General features: G+C 36.8%; 1 protein-coding gene across 1 annotated transcript in view; it reads right to left on the bottom strand.

Annotated features, from left to right (window-relative positions):
* Window positions 1–212: 212 nt before the first annotated feature.
* Window positions 213–25,763, bottom strand: part of LOC115232767 (protein Shroom-like) — a 52,614-nt gene continuing 27,063 nt past the window's right edge. The window contains exons 7-12 of the mRNA XM_029802842.1: window positions 14,927–15,503; window positions 13,537–14,542; window positions 4,558–4,702; window positions 2,315–2,525; window positions 1,653–1,919; window positions 213–1,291 (exon numbers count right to left, since the gene is read on the bottom strand). Coding sequence (XP_029658702.1) covers window positions 1,040–1,291; window positions 1,653–1,919; window positions 2,315–2,525; window positions 4,558–4,702; window positions 13,537–14,542; window positions 14,927–15,503 — 2,458 coding nt within the window. The 3' untranslated portion in view covers window positions 213–1,039. The remainder of the gene's footprint in view (window positions 1,292–1,652; window positions 1,920–2,314; window positions 2,526–4,557; window positions 4,703–13,536; window positions 14,543–14,926; window positions 15,504–25,763) is intronic.

Here is a 25,763-nt window from a genome sequence, read left to right as displayed (position 1 = left end):
TATATATATATATATGTATGCTTATAAAAGAGCCGTATTATATGTTATTTACGGCATTGTTCTCGATCAATTTTATTTACCGTTTACACACGTTCTGGTTTTCTCTTTTCAAGTCTACATCACACACATATATCGTGTGTGTATTTCTGGTATTTACATTTACAAATCTATTTTTGTAATTATTACAACATCATTTTAACGTATAGTTTCAGTTTTTTTTTTTTTTTAAGAAAACTGAAAATAACTCTCTTTATCCTGGTTTTTTCATTCAACTTATGCAACTACCGTAGCGTTTCGTAATGATTTTCTTCAGTATGCCACAAATATATAAACAATACAGTTTTCTTTGTGGATTACTGAGGGAATACGACAAAATCGATGCAAGCTTAACAAAGACTAGGCACTTAAGGTGATCTTTCAGAGGATCACACTTAGATCTTGAGGACATCAGATTTATATGACTTCTCTGGTTTTATTTTATACGCAAAGTAGATTTTACACATTTGTTTTAATATTATTTTGACCATGCATTAAATTACTCGACATTTTTATAATATCATCTTAAAGATGTTTTTATCTATCGCTATCTTCTGATTTCACAATACAGGAACATATTTTTAAATAAATTTTCAAAATTATTTAATTAATACAAATAAATTTTATATAACATAATTTTAGACATAATAATAGACAACTTGTATACAACACAATTTTAGACACAGAAATAGATCCATCTAGGACATTAGACATACATATATATATAAAAGTATTTATATATGTGTTTCATAACTCTTTGTCAAAATACATTATTTTTCATTTATAATTATATATGTAGAAATTTAAGATTTTTAATACTGAACCAGATTTAGATGATGTTTCTCTTTTGTGTGTGTTCCCGTAATTTTTCATCCATATTAATCTACGTTTTCGAGTCAGGTTGACTAATTTTGCGAGATTTTTCCATTGTTCACCCTTGGTAATGTACGGTTATTTATGAATCGATCTCATAATAACTTAGCATGTAAGTCCATCGTTACGACTAGTCAATTGCCTCTTTCAACGCGGTTAATTGTTCCTCGCCAAGTTTCACCTTGTCCAATATTTCGCGACCGTCCACTATCAACTTTGCTTTCATATTGATGAAGTGTTGGTAGTCAGCAAACTCTTCTTCATTCAGGTACTTTGCTAGGATCGCCGATACATTTACGCTACGTTTATCAATATTATTCTTCAGAATCTTCGCTTCTTCCAATTGATCCATTAGCTTGTCCCGTTTGCTTTCCAAAATTTTCTACACAGAATAATACAGACAAAATTGATATAAATAAATTTATATATCTTTTAGATTACACGGGAAAAACTCATGCTTAAAGAAAGTTATAATATAAAATTAAAATATAAATATCTCTAATATTTATAAAGTAGTATCATTATTAACATCCGTGTTAGAAAGAAATCATTATTTATAATTAAAATTAGATTTTATTAAATCTTTTATACGCATAATTCTGTATATCCTATAATTTTCTGATTACCAAATACTAATATCAAATTGCAATGTATTCTATCTCATGTATACGATCAACTTTAATTGGTACGGCGGAAAAGCGTTTATACCAAGCATGCAAAGAAACAAGAAATTTCATACTTACTCTTTCTGCGTGGTCGGCCGGCATTCCATAAAGAGCGTTCTCAGCGCGAGCCAATCTGCCGCTAAGGCCGAGAAGAAGACTCGTAATCTTGCCGACTTCCTCTACGTGATTCCGATACTTGGACGCTTCCGGCGGACGAGCTACGGCGGAAACGCGAACGGTTACTCGCGCACCTAGTGCTTCGTTCACCTCACCTTCCTCCCTTACGGCCTCTTGCTCGGCCTTGAGGACCACCAGTTTCCTGTCAAGCCGCATCATCAGCTCCTCCTAAAAGATTATTAGATAATAATTTCAGAATGTGTCTGCATATGGTGATATGATACTAAGTGAACCGTATCTATGCCAGGATTCGAGTAACGAAGCGCGAGGATATTTAATCGGCAAGGTAATTATTTACGGACGACTAGGTAACAGTGCAGCTTTAAAGATATATGATAAGAGACGACATTCCAAAGCGCGATAATTATGTTTTACATAAGATTTTATACTCGCGGAGGTTTGATGAAACGATACTTATCATCCTACTATCCGCGAATAATCATTATTATCCGACCATGTATCTCGGTATCTCGCGACTGCATATCAATCGAACTTAGTCACAGGCAACCGTGTAGTTAATTATAGCACATTCTGCAAGCGTTTAATTATACTTTGGTTTGTACCTTTTTCTGCCTAAGGTCAAGGCTGTTCGTCGGTTCAACCGCCGGTGCATCCTCTTGACGTGTTAATCCCTCCGCCGTGACGTCTTGGGAGTATCTCGTCAGGAACCTTGCTTTTCCTTCGGATGTCGTGAAATAAGCCGAAGTAGGGGAGAGAGGGCTGGTAAGATCGGCCGACAGTGGCGTGACGGGAGTCGAAGGTATCGTTTCATGTCTGAAAAGAATTTATTGCCATGATTACACCTCTAGTCGATTAATGCCGACCAAACAGTTCCTCCTTCTTTCTCTCTTGCAACATTTGCAAAAATGTTTCTATAATTGTCAATCCTTGCGCGAAGGTAAGGAATTGCGTCAATAAATGTGAGTCACGATTGAATTAATTTCGACATTTTCATGGCGAGGCAGGAGAGACAGAATAATTTATGAGCGGATATGAAGGAATATTTTGCGCCGTAGAATTCAATTTACATTTGCATATATATGTATATATATATATAATCTCATGTACACATACACACATACACACAAAGTTTGTAATGAATAAAACAGCAATGGATTTTCAAGTTCACGGATGAGAAGCACACGATTCAATGGGATATTTGTTCCGCATAAATCCGGCCGGTTGATTGTTATCAGTTAAATAACAGCATGTGCGATATTGTCCGTCTAAGCAAGTCTATAAGAGAGGAGAAAGTGATAAAGAAAAGAAAGCGGGATACGTATATCAGATTGCATGCTATTTAAAAAAAAATTACGTTGCGTGTTTATCTCCGCGAGTTATGTTTGAAATATGTTTAAAACGAGATACTGTAATTAAGAAACGCAAGCGAACATCAATGTAATTATTCCTTCAATCATCATTTACACCGCAAATATTTACACAAAATTGTTGCGATTTTTTGCGATCTCAAATTATTTTTGAAGATGCCGATTTTTTTCTGTTTCGATGTAAAATGTGATAGAAAGTCCGCGTGTACGACTAAAATTGATTTAACGTAGTACGTTTCTTTTTTTTTGTTTTGATTTTAAATCGATTATTATTAAGCCGGCAGAAATTTTACTATGTCATATTAGACACACTTTGCATGTGAAATTGTAATTTACAATCGCAAGCTTTTATGTAGCACACGGAATTTCCAATGCCGTTGACCGCCCGGTCGCTTTAATCGGACGGAATAAACATGGGAAGTCGTATCTACTTTTCTGGAGGCCCCATTTCCATTTCCCGTTTGACTTGTGTTGCGAGCACACCGCGCAATCTACTAGTACGATACGTCACTTTCAGCCATACGTTAGAGACTGGCAAATAATATGATGCGTCAAGAACAAGCATCGAGCAGTTGGGCTTGACAATATCATTTATGGTGGATTACGTAATAGCTTGGTGCTTTGGCACTTTCTCTTTGAATACGGAAGAAGTATTGTCCATAAGTGTACAAGACAGACCGAGTCGACAAGGAAAAGAAAAGAAATCGCAAAATTATAATAAATAAATAACAATAGATAGTAGTAAAAAAGCATAACAAAATTTACAAATAATAAATATATAATAAATATGAAGATATGTCAATATTTCTCACAATACGATTTTCGTACATCAAGTAAATATAAATTAAAGCGAAAAAACCGCATATATACAAGTAAAGAAGGAAACCTCATAAAATAAAGAAAAGGACCGACTCCTATATTATATAATTAATTTATTCGTATAATACATTCCTGATTGCGACTGCATTTGTCAAATTACGACGTTTAACGTTACTAAAAAAACACATGTTTATCTACAACTGATCCAAAAAATTCTTGCAGATTTATTTTATACTTGTAGTAGCGGCCACACATACAGCGCGAATGTGCAAGCGAAGAATTTTAAATGACACTGAGAGAGCACAAAAAAAAAGATCTTCTTGCTTGTTTATCAAAATTATAAGATGTCTCCTAGATGTACATGAACCAATTAAGTAGAGTACCGAGTATTACGGATTTGCACTTGTAATGAAAGCCTTGAATTTCAAGGCATGCGATTTGATTAATAGCACGTAATCCAATGCTCGCAAGCACGTGAAAACTATCAATTATCGCATTTGGTATATATTTATACTGTCTTATCTGTCTTGACTGTAACAACAGTCTTACTGACCCTCGATGCAACCGGATGAAGACAACGCGCGTGATATCGGAGCGGGCGCGAGCTTGCTTTAAATACGCTTTAATTAAGAAAATTAAAATTAAAAAAAAGAACTTACTTTTTATCCATATCCGAGTTCTCGTTGCAGAAGGGCATTGACTCTTCTAGGGAGAGCCGTCGCTTCGATCGTGGCTGCAAGGTCGTCTCTACCCTGAACAGGCCGGAAACGTAGTCGGTGGGTTTCTTGTGCTCCGGCGCTGGAACTGATAAGGAACAAAAAAAGAGACATCATCAGGTGCTCTCGGCGTTTTGGCATTCTATGGAAGCCATAATGCGACAGGGGATTGCATCGAATATCGCGGCAGCCACGATGTATAATTGAATAACGCAGTTGTGTCATTGATTAAATTAGCGCTTATTAAAATTAAAGGTCACTGCCCTCAAATGCTCGATTCTATTGTGTCCCGGATGATAATTGCGCGCGCGTGCGTGTAGACATTGTCCGCACACACAAACGTGGTTAAAGTACCTTCACTTGAAGTAAACGTACGAGACTACTAGATTGATCGTATATATGTCAGCGCAAGATCTGCGTTAAAGTGAACGTCATTTAAAAATTGGGCAACATATCTGATTAAATCAATTGCATTGGCATTTATTAATGACGACGTAGAGTGCAAACAGTAAAATCGTCAGACGAATGACTCTTTAAATCATTATTCATGCAATCGAGAATGATCAAGATCACAGAGATACTCACCGAGTATAGGCACAAGCTTATCGTTGGGACTGAGTTGACTGGCTAAATCCTTGCTGAGTTCTTCGCACTCAATCTCCTCCGGTAGTTTCTTCCTAGATTCCGGAAGCGGTCGTTGGATCATGCTGGTATAGTCTTGTTCCGTATCTTCCAAGATGTCAGTCTGCGAGGCGACATCACTGGTGGCCGCGTTCACTCGGAGCACGACCTCTGTACGTTGTACTAACGTCAGTCCCTCTATGCCCGGCTGGGGTGACACGCAGAGCGACGACGTCGGCGATGACTTGTCCCCTTCGATTGGCGAGTTTCTCGGCGAGGAGAACGAGGAAGCTTTAGAAACGCTTGAAATCGAAGACGTAGACGATCTGCCGCCGGGTTTAAATCTCGAGGAGGATCTTTCAAGCCGCGATTCTGTCTCACTCGTTTGACTTAGCCGGCTCGGTGAGTTAGATCTGTTCCAGGAACCTGTATTATCCGTTTGAGTCGGACTGGAGACCTTTCTGTTATTGGTGGTGCACTCTATCCGGGCTTCGTGTCGCGTGAGAGAGTCCAGAGAGCTTTTGGGAGGCGATCTGGATAATAAAACTCGAGGCGATACGCGGGCATCGATTGATCTTCCTGAGGAAGAGGAGCTCGAGCAACTTCCCGTTCGTCTTGGAACAGCACCTCGTGGGCTTACAATCTCGTCGTTATTCGGTGATCTCGGTGGTGAGCTCGTCGGTGGTGGTGGTCTGTCGGAAAAGATGGTAGCTTCTATGGAACTCTGCGTTTCGTGTTCTCTGGACCAGCCATTATCATAGGTCGTCATCATCGTAGCGACTGATGATGTCGTGGTGCTCATAGAGTAAGTGGACATTGCGTTGGATGTTGTCACGCTATTCGTCCTCTTCTCATTACGACGGTTCAATAATTCAATATTTTTCGAAGTCATTTCGATCGTGGCGCTTCTCTCGCGGAAAAAGTCGTCGCCGGCGATTGGGAACGGGCCACTGATTTCTCGTAGCTGTTTCTGAAAAAGAAATTGTCCGAATCTCGTAAATTAGTATATGATAAACTCAGAAAAGCAATAACACAGCACAATAAGATATAGGAAAGTTATTAAAAAAATAAGGAAATTCATGTAAAACATTTTAAACGTATAAATTAAAAAATTTTAAAAATTGAAGTATTAGATTGTTACAATAATGATAATGATAAAATAAATATAAAAAACAGCACAATATTAAGCATATCATACGAGCTCTGCAAGAAACTGAATGATAGAGAAGCGTGAAAATTTGCACGTCCTTGACACTGCTATATTTACAGATGCAAAAATAGATGAATCGTTGAGACACGAAAAACAAGTAAATATCGCGATTACGTGAAGGTAAATATCCGGAGATAATCTTACCTCTCTATTTTGAGGTAGTGGCTCGCAGCTCGCTGCCAATTTCCGACGTTCTCGCTCCAGCTGCCTGTTCCTGTCATTAAGGACCTCCACGCTCTGCGGCGATAATCTTTCTCTGCGTTGCTCGTAGTCGTGTCTCTTTTCTGGATGTCTCTTTTCTTGGTAATGATGATGATGCTGATGTCGGTCTTCAAGATTGTCGTTGTTATTGTTTTCGTTAGTGCGAGATCTCGCGTCGCTAGCCTGGAGTTTCTTGCTGAGTTCGTGCGAGAGCTTATTGACCACTTCTGTCGAATGTTGCTGTTGTTGTAGACACCTCTCTTCCAATCGATGATGAAGAGCATCCACGCTGTGTGATTTGGAAAGATCAGAATGTTGATGATGACTATTGTGATGTTGATGATGCTGTTGTAATGTATGATGCGATGTAACGCGTAAAAGTACTGGATCATCATGATCTCTAGGTGGCGGCCAATCGTCCATTCGAGAGGTTGGCGACATCGTCCTTTTGTAGCTACCTTCGCTATCGGGAGCTCCGCGCTCTCGTCTATAAGCTAGATAAGAAGCCTTGGATTGACTCCTGAAGCAGAAATAATATTTCAGCTATAATGTAAGAAAAGAAAATATACGCATAATTCAAATCAATACAATTCAAATAAATGTCGAAAATACTCGATATTTATAAAGATAAAAATATTTTATCTGCTTTAAAAAATGTGGATAATTAGTTAAAAGAAGAGAAATACCACATGATTATAAATTATTTGTTTTAAAAAGATGTTTATCGAAATTTCGATTTTGGTGGGCGTGCAAGTCGATTGAATCTCAATGAGTTGGTAAAATTTATTAGGATGTTAGCTTATATTCCCATGTACAGCTACTGTTTTTTTATATCGTTGTAATTCGAAATGCGCCGACGTGTATCTTGTAAGGACAGCGGGACGGCTTTTACATTTTACGACCGATTTTCATGCCCAGTCGCACCACGTAGGAACGTATCTTAGTGTACCTCGAACACGTGGAAAGTAAATGCTTGTCACGTATATCGATATCTTCTCTAAAATGTTAGATGTGATAGATTGCATCTAATATTAGAGTCAAACTATCCACATATACATTTTTCATAATAATACTTAGATGGAATAAATAATTTCAGATAAAATGTTATTAGCTAGCAAATTATAAATAAGCATGTAACATTTTAAGTATGTAGTCATATACGTAAAATATGATCAACGTTGTAACATTATAAATTAGTTGCGATAAATAACTTTCAGTTATTTATCGCAACTAATCATATTTATCTAAAAGTTTCATTATTTATTTTATTAGTACAATTAGCTTTTTAACACAAAATGGATGTGTCTTTTTTTTTTGTTACGTATATCTTACAATTCAATACATTTAAATGAAGATAAAATGAAGTCTAACAAATCTCACAAAAAGGCATTTTCAAGAGACGTCTGATACGATCGTTTTATTGTATGGATTTGTGCGATTGTAGTAAACGCATTCCCAATGATTAAATGTGCAGTAACGTCGATTAATCTTCGTCTGAAGTCATAGTTGGATATAGATATGCCTACATGTAAAGCTCATAGAAGTTGGTGGCGATGAAACCATTGAATCGAAACCGGATAGGTCTGTGTGTTATATGAATTTTAATTCTACCTATACGGTTCTGTTAGTTTCTCACGGTTTTTTCATAAAATAACGATCAAGAATTTCTTACTGGAATATCATGGAACGGTTGCAATGTTACAAGAATTATCATTCCAATAGTGCATCCTTGCATTAAGTGCGATTCATGCATAATAAAGCCTTATACTCTTTATACGAGCATTTACTTTTATTTGTATCTCTATTTTGTCTCTTATTTCTATCTTTTATCTATGACTGCAACTAACCGTATATAATCAACATACAATCAACTTAGTCATGAAATAATACAATTTTTTAAATTCGCAAAAATATATATCTGTAACAAAATATGCGACAATAAGAATGTAATATAACATAAAGAATGTGTTCTTTTCCGCGAACGGATCTATTTTCCTGTTTAGTCTTGTGTAAGTACAAGTTATGAGCACGCAAGACACGATTCATCCGGACGAACGTTTTATTTTTACTGCAGTAGATAAGGATCACCGAAGTGAGACTAACATTCGCAATACTGACATTGCTGCATCGTTCCGACGTTTATCATTCTTGAATGAAGGCTCCGCTTAATCCGAAGTATGCGTAGTTGCACCCGCACTGATTCTTCTTCTTTAATCGGATCATGAGCTGACATTGAAATGCCGTCATTGTCACGATATATCGTTCTTATATGCAATTGTCGGATTTAAGCCCGTCTTATGACAACGTATAATGGAATAATATTAAATCCCACATCACAATATCATATCCCGCCCATGGATTTACAATACTGCTAAAACGTCGCAATTATCATTCTCGACAGACAGATTCAGATGTTCTCGACTTATTGCTATCTTGGTTAAAAAAAAAAAACCAAATGACGCAATAATCCCTTGTAATAATCGTGTTGTATGTACATTCTGTTTTTAGTCGAATTGATAAAAAACGACAATACTTCAAGATTTGCAATATGGAGAGATTTGATCGTTTGTCTTTAAAAGTGCTTTTTCCTATTCGAAGATTGACATGCTGATTTTTGTGCAACTTGTTCTAACTTATATTGTGAATTTTATCCATTTTGGTTGCGCATGTGTAACGGAAAGGAAAGTTTTTACGGTAACACAAAACGATTAGGAGAGAAAGGCCAAGAGTAAAAAATTTGTGTCCAAATTCTAATCACGCGAAGAGTCCATTGTAAAATCGTATTCTAACGTTCTTGACATAATAAAGAAATCGTTTCACATGTATGATAAAACATGTGTAAGTGCGCATTTCAGTATAATTTATAAAATGCGGTATGTATAATCTATTATGATTTAGATAATTGTAATCCACAAAGTATAATAAAGGTATAACAAAAGAAAAGTCGATAACAACGAGTCTTTGACGAAGAAACGATATCGCAACATTTGAGATGAGAGATTCGAGCAAAATAAAACTTTATCAATGTTGAAAGACTATATTGCACATTGCAGTTTTCAAGATAAACGATGTGACAGGCGTGCTATTCGTAGAAACGAATGTATTATGTCACACGATATTCTTGCATATTATATGTACATACGAGCGATTATTCAAGATATCATGATGCAAAAATAAAAATATTATAATTTACGATAATACATTTAAATGAAGATGAATATTAATGCGATGCTGCTTTATTCGATGTTCTTACAAGCCATTCGTAAAAATTCATTGGCATATTGATGTGATCAAAAAATGTATCTCACGAATAATTATTTCGCCAGCTCATATATATGTTGCGCTTTTAAATTTGGATGGTAAAGAGGCTGATTAAAAAAAAAAAATAAAAAATAAATAATGATCCTGTTCCACAAACAGCAATGAGTAGCCCGCGCGCGCGTCTTAAAAATTACATCGAATAATGACCATATGTAACCGCGTACACGGACCGGGCCTCTTTCACGACACATGCTTCTCTTTTTCGTGACTAAATGCGAAGGAAGATAGGTATCGATAAAAATGATGCACGCGCGCAAATAACGGAGGAAGAAGATAAATCTATATGTGAATGTACTTCACATCTTTCTCGAACAAAAATATATACATTCCATGTGTGTTCTTCTTGATAATAAAAAGAATCACCGTCCTCTTCACGTTTTTACTATCTCTAATGGCTCTGTCAACAGATTATTAATGCAAGTTTTGTGCGCGAAATGATAGCGCTGGAGTATTATCAGACGAATGATAAAAGTATACTTGCGCGCTTAACGATAACGCAGGACTAGGCGTGAGTAATTTATTGCAGGATAAATATCGGCTCATCGGTAGCCGGTTTATATGTACTAGTATATCACGGTAATTGATGGCCGCGGTGTTAAGTTCGCCCTTAGTATTCCGCCATCTTGTACCACGACCTTGTATACATATATCAGATAGTAAAATGTTTATCAATATAGTCTCACATCAACCCTCGTTTCGAGAAAACTTGATAAGAAGTTTTCTTCCAGCATATCTGAATGTTCTTAAAGATAATTGCATCTCAAAGTGCTATCGTTTAAAAGTAAAGATATATTTGCCAAGATATATTGAAACGCGATAAGATTTTTCTCTCGATTATTTGTTATGATTCACGAATAACGGCCCGACTATTACGTCCGATTGATGCACGTTATGATAGAACGAGATTCATTCTTTATTCGGTAATCTATAAGTTTTACATTGATACTTCTTTTGATTTGCGGAAATCAATTGCACCGTATTGATAAACTCGCAAAAATATGCGTCAATATTTTATAAAGTCTGATAGGAATGTTTTCTGTCTGTGATACTGACATGATTCACGCAAGTGCTCGCGCGTGATTTGTGCAATGCTATAATATTTATAGACACGACACTCGAACATATCGCTACCATAAATAAAATGCTAAATGTTTTGTTCTTATAATTATGCAAATGAATTATATCATTGTATTGATTAAGATTGAGAAGCATGATACCTTCCGGTGATATGTGTATATGTCGCATATGTATGTAATTTCGTTAAGTTCTATAATATTTATAGCCTTCCTATAGTATATATGCACCACATACATACATATTACCGTTACAAAAAGAGCACCATCTTTCTCTTCTTCGACAACTTAATTATGTGGACCGATTAGTGTCGTCGCGCTTTCGTTGAAATTAAGAAATAAGACACCGGTCGCTCGTAGAGTAACGTGCAGGATCGTTGTACTATATCGCCAGTGAATACGAGTCCTCCCTTGATAGGGTACACGGCGAACATCGATACGGTTGCATGCTCGGTGTCTCGTACTGATTAGGACAGATCTACGATCGGTGGACACCGATCGGTCGGGAAAGGCGATCGGTCATTACGACACCACGTATATATTCCTTTCGTCGATGTACGGTGCGAGTTAACCGCGAGGAAGAAGAGAAAAGGAGGAGACGCTACTAGTTCTCGTACAATCATTGTACAATTTACATATTCGGCCATATATACGGTCGCTGATAATTTATTCGCTCGAGCGAATCGTCAGCGGCCGCAGGCGACTTTGATAATTCAAGCTAATTTTCTAGAATGCGTGTTTATATGGTATGATGTCGGATGATACTTATTTGCAACGATAAATTCTAAATTGTAAATATTCATCGCGATCGTTCAGCTTAAATTAGTTACGCACCGGAAGTATCAATTGAAGCGCTTTCGATGATTATCTATGTAATTGAGCATCACTGTGACTAAGCTCAATTGTATTCAATTAGCTTCATTTTTTTCTATAATTCAAAGATAAAACATATCAAAGTTGCGAGTTTTCAACCATCGAGAAAATAATCTTTGACCTATAAAATCGAGTTGATACAAGTACTATAAAACGCGTGATATTTTCCTTTGTTAAATAATTCACTTTCTACAATTGAAAATCGCATATGGAATCCTACCATTGGGTGGTGTGGTATAACCGATCTCACGTGGTCTATTGTGTTCACACGGAATAGTGTTGCGTACGACGCTGCTAAGATGTTATGCAAACACATATCGATATCTGTTGAACTGAATCTCGAACTGCAAATATACGCGTGCATCCACACGGACGCGTAGTGTTAAGCTCACGCGCTCCTCAAGCTTATGTCAGCTTCTCAAAGGCGTGAGACACCGATTCAAGTGTGCATTAAGAAGCGCGAGACATGAAAAGTTAATTAGTTGGCGTAGACGATATTGTTCCACAATGGCTATACGCGGAAATGTTCGACGCGGGAGTCGCAAACGCGGGAAGTGAAAGCCGTCTTGTTTGCCATTTACATTTATTTGCATCATTATGCGATAATATTTTTCTGCAGAATAGTTATGTTATAGTTTTTCAAATCAGCAATCAAAATGTGCTAAATTTAAAGGTAAATGAGCTAAATTAAGAGAATTTTTTTTTTTTAATTTTGCACCGGATATGATGAAACGGTAATTATGCAAGATTCAGGGTTAACGAGGCTCTTTAGGACATGGTCACTTCTTGTCGTTTTTTGTCTGCTATAGAAGAAATGAAACTTTACTACTGAATCAATTGTAAGTCCATTAAGTACCGTTCGCACTAGTAACGGATGCGACTTAGCCTCCATGTCTGACAACGCGCCTCTTTATTCACTGTAAGAACAAGCACAATTTGCGTAAACGCAATGAATAAAAACCTTGTGTTATTCATTACGTCGAAGTAACCAACCTTGACTTACTTGCGATTTCAAAATTCGCTTTGTGAATAACGCGTAAAAACTCGTAAAGCATGTTTAGCATGATATACATCACCAACTTCCTTCAGATACAGATAAATGCAAAATTCAAAGATTTGGTACGAAAATTTGTCGAACAATTTATTTTCTACGATTAAAAATTCAATATAAAGCGGCATTCTATGGAAGCCATAATGCGACAGGGGATTGCATCGAATATCGCGGCAGCCACGATGTATAATTGAATAACGCAGTTGTGTCATTGATTAAATTAGCGCTTATTAAAATTAAAGGTCACTGCCCTCAAATGCTCGATTCTATTGTGTCCCGGATGATAATTGCGCGCGCGTGCGTGTAGACATTGTCCGCACACACAAACGTGGTTAAAGTACCTTCACTTGAAGTAAACGTACGAGACTACTAGATTGATCGTATATATGTCAGCGCAAGATCTGCGTTAAAGTGAACGTCATTTAAAAATTGGGCAACATATCTGATTAAATCAATTGCATTGGCATTTATTAATGACGACGTAGAGTGCAAACAGTAAAATCGTCAGACGAATGACTCTTTAAATCATTATTCATGCAATCGAGAATGATCAAGATCACAGAGATACTCACCGAGTATAGGCACAAGCTTATCGTTGGGACTGAGTTGACTGGCTAAATCCTTGCTGAGTTCTTCGCACTCAATCTCCTCCGGTAGTTTCTTCCTAGATTCCGGAAGCGGTCGTTGGATCATGCTGGTATAGTCTTGTTCCGTATCTTCCAAGATGTCAGTCTGCGAGGCGACATCACTGGTGGCCGCGTTCACTCGGAGCACGACCTCTGTACGTTGTACTAACGTCAGTCCCTCTATGCCCGGCTGGGGTGACACGCAGAGCGACGACGTCGGCGATGACTTGTCCCCTTCGATTGGCGAGTTTCTCGGCGAGGAGAACGAGGAAGCTTTAGAAACGCTTGAAATCGAAGACGTAGACGATCTGCCGCCGGGTTTAAATCTCGAGGAGGATCTTTCAAGCCGCGATTCTGTCTCACTCGTTTGACTTAGCCGGCTCGGTGAGTTAGATCTGTTCCAGGAACCTGTATTATCCGTTTGAGTCGGACTGGAGACCTTTCTGTTATTGGTGGTGCACTCTATCCGGGCTTCGTGTCGCGTGAGAGAGTCCAGAGAGCTTTTGGGGGGCGATCTGGATAATAAAACTCGAGGCGATACGCGGGCATCGATTGATCTTCCTGAGGAAGAGGAGCTCGAGCAACTTCCCGTTCGTCTTGGAACAGCACCTCGTGGGCTTACAATCTCGTCGTTATTCGGTGATCTCGGTGGTGAGCTCGTCGGTGGTGGTGGTCTGTCGGAAAAGATGGTAGCTTCTATGGAACTCTGCGTTTCGTGTTCTCTGGACCAGCCATTATCATAGGTCGTCATCATCGTAGCGACTGATGATGTCGTGGTGCTCATAGAGTAAGTGGACATTGCGTTGGATGTTGTCACGCTATTCGTCCTCTTCTCATTACGACGGTTCAATAATTCAATATTTTTCGAAGTCATTTCGATCGTGGCGCTTCTCTCGCGGAAAAAGTCGTCGCCGGCGATTGGGAACGGGCCACTGATTTCTCGTAGCTGTTTCTGAAAAAGAAATTGTCCGAATCTCGTAAATTAGTATATGATAAACTCAGAAAAGCAATAACACAGCACAATAAGATATAGGAAAGTTATTAAAAAAATAAGGAAATTCATGTAAAACATTTTAAACGTATAAATTAAAAAATTTTAAAAATTGAAGTATTAGATTGTTACAATAATGATAATGATAAAATAAATATAAAAAACAGCACAATATTAAGCATATCATACGAGCTCTGCAAGAAACTGAATGATAGAGAAGCGTGAAAATTTGCACGTCCTTGACACTGCTATATTTACAGATGCAAAAATAGATGAATCGTTGAGACACGAAAAACAAGTAAATATCGCGATTACGTGAAGGTAAATATCCGGAGATAATCTTACCTCTCTATTTTGAGGTAGTGGCTCGCAGCTCGCTGCCAATTTCCGACGTTCTCGCTCCAGCTGCCTGTTCCTGTCATTAAGGACCTCCACGCTCTGCGGCGATAATCTTTCTCTGCGTTGCTCGTAGTCGTGTCTCTTTTCTGGATGTCTCTTTTCTTGGTAATGATGATGATGCTGATGTCGGTCTTCAAGATTGTCGTTGTTATTGTTTTCGTTAGTGCGAGATCTCGCGTCGCTAGCCTGGAGTTTCTTGCTGAGTTCGTGCGAGAGCTTATTGACCACTTCTGTCGAATGTTGCTGTTGTTGTAGACACCTCTCTTCCAATCGATGATGAAGAGCATCCACGCTGTGTGATTTGGAAAGATCAGAATGTTGATGATGACTATTGTGATGTTGATGATGCTGTTGTAATGTATGATGCGATGTAACGCGTAAAAGTACTGGATCATCATGATCTCTAGGTGGCGGCCAATCGTCCATTCGAGAGGTTGGCGACATCGTCCTTTTGTAGCTACCTTCGCTATCGGGAGCTCCGCGCTCTCGTCTATAAGCTAGATAAGAAGCCTTGGATTGACTCCTGAAACAGAAATAATATTTCAGCTATAATGTAAGAAAAGAAAATATACGCATAATTCAAATCAATACAATTCAAATAAATGTCGAAAATACTCGATATTTATAAAGATAAAAATATTTTATCTGCTTTAAAAAATGTGGATAATTAGTTAAAAGAAGAGAAATACCACATGATTATAAATTATTTGTTTTAAAAAGATGTTTATCGAAATTTCGATTTTGGTGGGCGTGCAAGTCGATTGAATCTCAATGAGTTGGTAAAATTTATTAGGATGTTAGCTTATATTCCCATGTACAGCTACTGTTTTTTTATATCGTTGTAATTCGAAATGCGCCGACGTGTATCTTGTAAGGACAGCGGGACGGCTTTTACATTTTACGACCGATTTTCATGCCCAGTCGCACCACGTAGGAACGTATCTCAGTGTACCTCGAACACGTGGAAAGTAAATGCTTGTCACGTATATCAATATCTTCTCTAAAATGTTAGATGTGATAGATTGCATCCAATATTAGAGTTAAACTATTCATGAGCTGACATTGAAATGCCGTCATTGTCACGATATATCGTTCTTATATGCAATTGTCGGATTTAAGCCCGTCTTATGACAACGTATAATGGAATAATATTAAATCCCACATCACAATATCATATCCCGCCCATGGATTTACAATACTGCTAAAACGTCGCAATTATCATTCTCGACAGACAGATTCAGATGTTCTCGACTTATTGCTATCTTGGTTAAAAAAAAAAAACCAAATGACGCAATAATCCCTTGTAATAATCGTGTTGTATGTACATTCTGTTTTTAGTCGAATTGATAAAAAACGACAATACTTCAAGATTTGCAATATGGAGAGATTTGATCGTTTGTCTTTAAAAGTGCTTTTCCTATTCGAAGATTGACATGCTGATTTTTGTGCAACTTGTTCTAACTTATATTGTGAATTTTATCCATTTTGGTTGCGCATGTGTAACGGAAAGGAAAGTTTTTACGGTAACACAAAACGATTAGGAGAGAAAGGCCAAGAGTAAAAAATTTGTGTCCAAATTCTAATCACGCGAAGAGTCCATTGTAAAATCGTATTCTAACGTTCTTGACATAATAAAGAAATCGTTTCACATGTATGATAAAACATGTGAAAGTGCGCATTTCAGTATAATTTATAAAATGCGGTATGTATAATCTATTATGATTTAGATAATTGTAATCCACAAAGTAGATATAATAAAGGTATAACAAAAGAAAAGTCGATAACAACGAGTCTTTGACGAAGAAACGATATCGCAACATTTGAGATGAGAGATTCGAGCAAAATAAAACTTTATCAATGTTGAAAGACTATATTGCACATTGCAGTTTTCAAGATAAACGATGTGACAGGCGTGCTATTCGTAGAAACGAATGTATTATGTCACACGATATTCTTGCATATTATATGTACATACGAGCGATTATTCAAGATATCATGATGCAAAAATAAAAATATTATAATTTACGATAATACATTTAAATGAAGATGAATATTAATGCGATGCTGCTTTATTCGATGTTCTTACAAGCCATTCGTAAAAATTCATTGGCATATTGATGTGATCAAAAAATGTATCTCACGAATAATTATTTCGCCAGCTCATATATATGTTGCGCTTTTAAATTTGGATGGTAAAGAGGCTGATTAAAAAAAAAAAATAAAAAATAAATAATGATCCTGTTCCACAAACAGCAATGAGTAGCCCGCGCGCGCGTCTTAAAAATTACATCGAATAATGACCATATGTAACCGCGTACACGGACCGGGCCTCTTTCACGACACATGCTTCTCTTTTTCGTGACTAAATGCGAAGGAAGATAGGTATCGATAAAAATGATGCACGCGCGCAAATAACGGAGGAAGAAGATAAATCTATATGTGAATGTACTTCACATCTTTCTCGAACAAAAATATATACATTCCATGTGTGTTCTTCTTGATAATAAAAAGAATCACCGTCCTCTTCACGTTTTTACTATCTCTAATGGCTCTGTCAACAGATTATTAATGCAAGTTTTGTGCGCGAAATGATAGCGCTGGAGTATTATCAGACGAATGATAAAAGTATACTTGCGCGCTTAACGATAACGCAGGACTAGGCGTGAGTAATTTATTGCAGGATAAATATCGGCTCATCGGTAGCCGGTTTATATGTACTAGTATATCACGGTAATTGATGGCCGCGGTGTTAAGTTCGCCCTTAGTATTCCGCCATCTTGTACCACGACCTTGTATACATATATCAGATAGTAAAATGTTTATCAATATAGTCTCACATCAACCCTCGTTTCGAGAAAACTTGATAAGAAGTTTTCTTCCAGCATATCTGAATGTTCTTAAAGATAATTGCATCTCAAAGTGCTATCGTTTAAAAGTAAAGATATATTTGCCAAGATATATTGAAACGCGATAAGATTTTTCTCTCGATTATTTGTTATGATTCACGAATAACGGCCCGACTATTACGTCCGATTGATGCACGTTATGATAGAACGAGATTCATTCTTTATTCGGTAATCTATAAGTTTTACATTGATACTTCTTTTGATTTGCGGAAATCAATTGCACCGTATTGATAAACTCGCAAAAATATGCGTCAATATTTTATAAAGTCTGATAGGAATGTTTTCTGTCTGTGATACTGACATGATTCACGCAAGTGCTCGCGCGTGATTTGTGCAATGCTATAATATTTATAGACACGACACTCGAACATATCGCTACCATAAATAAAATGCTAAATGTTTTGTTCTTATAATTATGCAAATGAATTATATCATTGTATTGATTAAGATTGAGAAGCATGATACCTTCCGGTGATATGTGTATATGTCGCATATGTATGTAATTTCGTTAAGTTCTATAATATTTATAGCCTTCCTATAGTATATATGCACCACATACATACATATTACCGTTACAAAAAGAGCACCATCTTTCTCTTCTTCGACAACTTAATTATGTGGACCGATTAGTGTCGTCGCGCTTTCGTTGAAATTAAGAAATAAGACACCGGTCGCTCGTAGAGTAACGTGCAGGATCGTTGTACTATATCGCCAGTGAATACGAGTCCTCCCTTGATAGGGTACACGGCGAACATCGATACGGTTGCATGCTCGGTGTCTCGTACTGATTAGGACAGATCTACGATCGGTGGACACCGATCGGTCGGGAAAGGCGATCGGTCATTACGACACCACGTATATATTCCTTTCGTCGATGTACGGTGCGAGTTAACCGCGAGGAAGAAGAGAAAAGGAGGAGACGCTACTAGTTCTCGTACAATCATTGTACAATTTACATATTCGGCCATATATACGGTCGCTGATAATTTATTCGCTCGAGCGAATCGTCAGCGGCCGCAGGCGACTTTGATAATTCAAGCTAATTTTCTAGAATGCGTGTTTATATGGTATGATGTCGGATGATACTTATTTGCAACGATAAATTCTAAATTGTAAATATTCATCGCGATCGTTCAGCTTAAATTAGTTACGCACCGGAAGTATCAATTGAAGCGCTTTCGATGATTATCTATGTAATTGAGCATCACTGTGACTAAGCTCAATTGTATTCAATTAGCTTCATTTTTTCTATAATTCAAAGATAAAACATATCAAAGTTGCGAGTTTTCAACCATCGAGAAAATAATCTTTGACCTATAAAATCGAGTTGATACAAGTACTATAAAACGCGTGATATTTTCCTTTGTTAAATAATTCACTTTCTACAATTGAAAATCGCATATGGAATCCTACCATTGGGTGGTGTGGTATAACCGATCTCACGTGGTCTATTGTGTTCACACGGAATAGTGTTGCGTACGACGCTGCTAAGATGTTATGCAAACACATATCGATATCTGTTGAACTGAATCTCGAACTGCAAATATACGCGTGCATCCACACGGACGCGTAGTGTTAAGCTCACGCGCTCCTCAAGCTTATGTCAGCTTCTCAAAGGCGTGAGACACCGATTCAAGTGTGCATTAAGAAGCGCGAGACATGAAAAGTTAATTAGTTGGCGTAGACGATATTGTTCCACAATGGCTATACGCGGAAATGTTCGACGCGGGAGTCGCAAACGCGGGAAGTGAAAGCCGTCTTGTTTGCCATTTACATTTATTTGCATCATTATGCGATAATATTTTTCTGCAGAATAGTTATGTTATAGTTTTTCAAATCAGCAATCAAAATGTGCTAAATTTAAAGGTAAATGAGCTAAATTAAGAGAATTTTTTTTTTTTAATTTTGCACCGGATATGATGAAACGGTAATTATGCAAGATTCAGGGTTAACGAGGCTCTTTAGGACATGGTCACTTCTTGTCGTTTTTTGTCTGCTATAGAAGAAATGAAACTTTACTACTGAATCAATTGTAAGTCCATTAAGTACCGTTCGCACTAGTAACGGATGCGACTTAGCCTCCATGTCTGACAACGCGCCTCTTTATTCACTGTAAGAACAAGCACAATTTGCGTAAACGCAATGAATAAAAACCTTGTGTTATTCATTACGTCGAAGTAACCAACCTTGACTTACTTGCGATTTCAAAATTCGCTTTGTGAATAACGCGTAAAAACTCGTAAAGCATGTTTAGCATGATATACATCACCAACTTCCTTCAGATACAGATAAATGCAAAATTCAAAGATTTGGTACGAAAATTTGTCGAACAATTTATTTTCTACGATTAAAAATTCAATATAAAGAAACATTAAATAGTAAATATTTTTGTAAAGATCTCATATAAATAAAAAAACGTATATATGTGTGTGTCTTCGCTTACTCAATATCAAAGACTGAAAAGTACTGTTATAAACAACCAATAAATAACCAACCATATGTATTGCCATAAATAAGAACTGTCAAATATCTCACTATTTTCTTATAACACTTGGCATGCAGCCATCATAAATAAATCATGATATTGGTCACAAATTTTAATACAATCAATTTTTCTCTCTGCATAAAATTACAACATGATTATTATTGCTTCGATATATAGTACGCTTCGACAATTTATCAATGATAATGAGTAATAAAATACTTGTGATTCAATTGGATTTGTGGTAATACTAAATTAGCCTAAAGAATAATTACAAAAATTTGCATGAAGATATAATTTTATGCTATGTTCTACATGTGAAGTTGTAACTTCAAGATACAGTGACACATGTGCTTCCTTATACAAGATTGTCATAACCTACTGCACGCGCGCAATCTACATGACAGTTGCCCTCATCACAACGTCACTTACGAAATCAAAATGCGTAGTGTGGGTAACATGTGAGAGCGTAAACACCACCTTCACGGGTGGACAGGTGCCCTCGCGACGAACGAAATTCGGGTCGAGTACTCGATTCCTCATCCATTCGCGTTTTCTGCCAAGGGAAAACTGAGCAGACGAAACTTTCTTCGCGGTCTAGCAGGCAAAAAATTTGCTGTCGCGAAATGAGCGCGGATGATCTCGATGCAAATGAAAGCGTCGAGAAGATTAAGTAAGTTTCGTAGACTGATCCTTTAAAGATTTCTAATCTCTGATTTTAATTGCAAATGAACATACTGTACAAAATTACTTAAAAAATTGTTACATGATTTATGGACGATTACATAAAAATCTTTGGTCATACGTTTACGTATGCGAATATTACTGACTATTGACGAGCAGAATATTTCCGTTTCCGATATAAGGAATGGTCAAAAGTGACATACTTTAAGAGAACGTTTGCAAGAGAGCGAACTATATCAAACGACTGTCAGAATGCTACGAGGAACGACACTCGAGTATTCCTCATCAATATTTGTGAACTGTCATGCTTTCGCGGAGGTATGTCACATTCTCGAGGCTTTGCATGTGGAAGCCATACTTCGCGTTGGAAACCTGTCGCATCGTCTTAGAATTTATTCTAAAACGAAGCAACAAAGAAATATGTATATCTATGACATCCAAGAATAGAATAATTTTCTAATAACATGTGCATTTAATCCCAAAGAAATATTATAGAAATGTATTCGAATAAAATGTTACATATCATAAAAAAGAAAAAAAAACTGTAATTTTTTTACAGAAACATGAGAGAAATAATAAACACTTATCTTTAAAAAACTCTTATTAAATCTGAAAATTAATCTTTGTCTTGACGTACAACAAACAACAATATAAAACATAATTTTAGGTGTAAAGGTTTCACTCTGGAAGATTTTTTGGGTTATCTAGGCCATAGAGATGGTAATCGCGCGCGACATGAGGCGAGTAAATCCGACCGAGATAGCCGTGATATCTGCGACCGAAATAAGGATCGAAAGCGAAACGTGATGTTTCATGTCCCGCTGCGATAAATTTCATAGAGTTAATCGCTCGACTACCTTATCCCGTCATGTCATATTATAATCTGAGATTTTTTGTCGATAATATCGCACTCAAATCGCGCTATCTGCAATAAATTAATCGCTTTTGAAATTAAAACCACTTGTATTGTTTGTTGGATTAAATAAAGCTCATAAATATTTCGACAAAATACAGTCAGAGAGAAGAAAACAAGAGAGAGAAAAAGACAATATAATAATAATAATACTTTTGTTTGCCTAATAAATTATGATGCTGTGAAAACACGATGCATTGCGGTACGCACTTCCTTGTTTCGTCTCACATGCAATTCTCATATAGTGAAAGTAATTCGTAACAGTAGTATCTACTGCTACATAAGATTATTCCGGTTTTCAACAAGATCATATTATTACACGCTATTGTAAAAACGTCATCACGCATTGTTTACGAAATTTTTGTTGAATAATGATTTAATTATGAGTTTCTAATAAAATCGTACATTGACAAGTGATAAGCACATTATGTTCAATTTTGGCCGCTTTTGTTCTCGCGAAAAATCGCACGGGAATATAAAACGTCGGCGGCGTGGGAAGAGAGGGTCACTTATCAGTTTATCATGCCCGCATAGCAGGCGTTATCGCTCATGCATATACGTGGGTGATATATTCCTAACCAACTATTCACCGTCGCCAAACTCCGTTTACCTACTTGTTTGCGCCAATATTATTAAAAATTTAATGAAAACCGCGATTTTAATTTATGTTTGTGCAAAATTAAATTCGGGCACTTCTTTTAAGTGTTTTCCAGTTACGGATTATTTCGAAATTAAGCGAATTGCAAGCTCATATCTTTTTTTATAAAAAAAATAAGCTTTATTTATTATAGAAGACTAATTTTAATACCACCGAATTCCGATAGCCGCCAAATTTTTATAGTCTAAACAAAAATTAATGTTTAGATTATTTGAAGGGAGAGAAAAAATATATAGAAAAAACTTATTAGAGAAAGTAAAATGGTACATAATACATATATATACACTAAGTAAGATTTCTATATATCATTAATTAGATAATATATAGCATTAATAATATGAATATATTTAACTTTACAAATATACATTCTATATTAATTAATTAATCCTGTTTTGTAAAGCGGAAAAACAATTAATTAAATCGTGAGTAATAAAGATAGTTTGTTTAAAGAGGCTTGTAACAAAGTATGTAAGCATACAAAGCGTACAATTGCCTGGAATTATCGTCATTATAGCTTCAAATGTTGCGTGACAAATAAATTTGTAAACAATTTTACATAATTTTATGTCATTGAAAAATAAGGCGCATGATGTACTTACGCGATGTAAAAAAGGATCTTACAGATAAGGAATCTGCACAATATAGAAGCGTGTCAACCTACTTTCACACTTGGCAACAGACTGTACTCGGATTGGCAATTTAAAAGCACTCAGCTCGCAAGAGTAATGAAGCTCAACTCGGTTATGCTGCTCGTGCGTTGTTGAAACGCTTTGTGTTAATCACAGCAGATTAATCTTGAAATCGACGAATGAAATGATATATATTGCGATTAGATTACACTATAGAGCTGTAAAAATGAATATTATTTTTGTAAAAAATATATAAAAAATTATGGAAATTTTAACACACAATTTATAAATTTATTACATTAAGTATGCATGAAAAGATAAAGCGTTGTGAGACGCAAAAACCATACGTAGAATAAATGATAATGATAGAATTGCGATGCATTATATGAATAACTGTAATGCATGTAAATTAAATTCGACTACAAAGATTTTATGAATAAATATTTTTTGCTTTGACATATACGTGCGTAGAAAATATATCATCTGACGAAAACCTTCTCAGATACAGTCTTCTTATGAAATATCTTTTTTCTCGGTAACGTGATTCTATGCGTATCAGTCAATGACTCGATATAGTTCATAGTCAGCAACTATAGTTATGTTATCGAAGAAGATATTAAGGAGAAAAAAAATGTAGTGATTCTCGAAGTTAGTAGCACAACTATATATTAAATTTAACTATATATTTATATAATTTAACTATATAATTATAATTTGTATCCATATATACTAATTTACAACTCTCAAAATCTGTAAATACAAGTATGACATTTGATATTTTTGTTGGACAAAGTGCGAATGCCCGAAGAGGTAGCTCTTCAACCTGCGCTACGTGCACTGTTTAAATAATGCCATTTCATGATTCATGCTTGATTCCCATCAACTGGTTCGTCAAGCGACAATAACGGTCTAAACCTCGATTAATATGTAATCAATTCCTTAACTGGTAAACGACGCATTACTTTAAAAATAGCATGCGATCGATGCTAAATATTTTCTCATGGAAAACTTCTTATATTTCAGATAACGTCAGCTCAATTATGTTGCAAATGGTAATGTAATATAAGAATCTAAATATGACAATGTAAACAATCACGATTTTATTTACAAAAGTGATGCCTTTGCAACTGTTTGCATTTTAAACCTTTGTAAAACAATGAATCATATATGTTATACCAAGGCCATCAGACAAGGCGGGTCGTTTTATTTTTAGAATTAATATAAGAGATGGAGTCGGAGATGCTTATATATTTAAATTTAAAGAGCAGTTATTTGGATTGCTATAACATATTATGTTTGCTTGTTTTAACTTGGAGTATTTTAATTGATGGATTGATAAACGGAATTACAGAAAACGTGTAAATATAAAATTGTATAATAAAAATAACTTTGGTATTAAATTGATTCAGAAAAAAATTTCTTTAAATTTTCTTTATATACAATTATAATCTCTAAATAACATTTCTGTTAATTGCTACGTTTCCGGATTTCGCACCTGATTGAACAAAACTAAATATCGATTATCTAAAATTTATACCATCGTAAAGCGATCTTTTTAGAAGACGGAAAACGCTTAACGCTTCTTAAGTGTTGGCGGAAGAGTAAGATATTAGCTCGACGCGTATTCACCTCGCGTACTACCTGACGAAGTCACCCACGCGTATCTGCCTGCGGAGGTGAAACAGCAGGAAATCATTGTAGCGGAATAGCCATCGAAATGAGACGTTACTCGGCATATAGACATCGCGCATAAGTTTGACGCGCGATGTGCAAGCGCGTTCACGCGTTCCGCGATTTTGATGACGGGAATTTTGAGCGCGATGTTTTCGATGATACTTTCTATTTTTTGCGCCCGAGCAATCGGGTTAGCACACCTGGTCGATTCTTCGCGGCGATGACTCAGGCAATGATCTCGCGGCAACGAGGGCTCTTCAGTCTGGTACTTCGCGCTTCACGCCGGAAAGACGAAGCACTCGGCGGAGGAAATCCAATATTGCCTAGAAGAACGGAGCGTAGAGAATGCGTAGAAAGTATATCTGTCACGGCAGGGCACGAACCGCCAAGAGGGTTCCGCGCAAGAAGTATTCTCATTTTCCACGCTTCGGTGAACGGCGACAAGGTCTCGCGATGGGGTCCGGCAGAGAGATGGAAATGGGCACGCGGGGGGGAAGAAACGCGGCTATGGCGCCAGGACAAAGGGTAAGGACGCGTGAACCAACGGGCCGAAGAATGTGATAATAAGCGCAGGCAGGTAACTAATTGCCGGACACGCATAAAGCCGCGAAACACGCGTTTGCGATGTATGTACTCGGCGAAACGACAGAAGAATTCGCCGGAGGAACAAAGTCACTCGAGACTTCGTCTCGGCTGCGGTTGCGCGTCTGATTCTACCTGATGCGTTTCTGAGAAAGGCTGGTGCATCTTGCTTCTTTATTCACATTCTCTGTTTTTCCGATCGCGCGCGTCTGTACAAAAAATCTACATGAAGCTTGCAACTAAAATTTTAATGTA

The sequence above is a fragment of the Formica exsecta genome, unplaced genomic scaffold, assembly GCF_003651465.1.
Source record: "Formica exsecta isolate Colony F162 unplaced genomic scaffold, ASM365146v1 scaffold15, whole genome shotgun sequence".
In the NCBI taxonomy this organism is placed as follows: Eukaryota; Metazoa; Arthropoda; class Insecta; order Hymenoptera; family Formicidae; genus Formica; species Formica exsecta.
The sequence above is the reverse complement of the archived record's forward strand: the minus strand, read 5'-3'. Positions and strand labels throughout refer to the sequence as shown.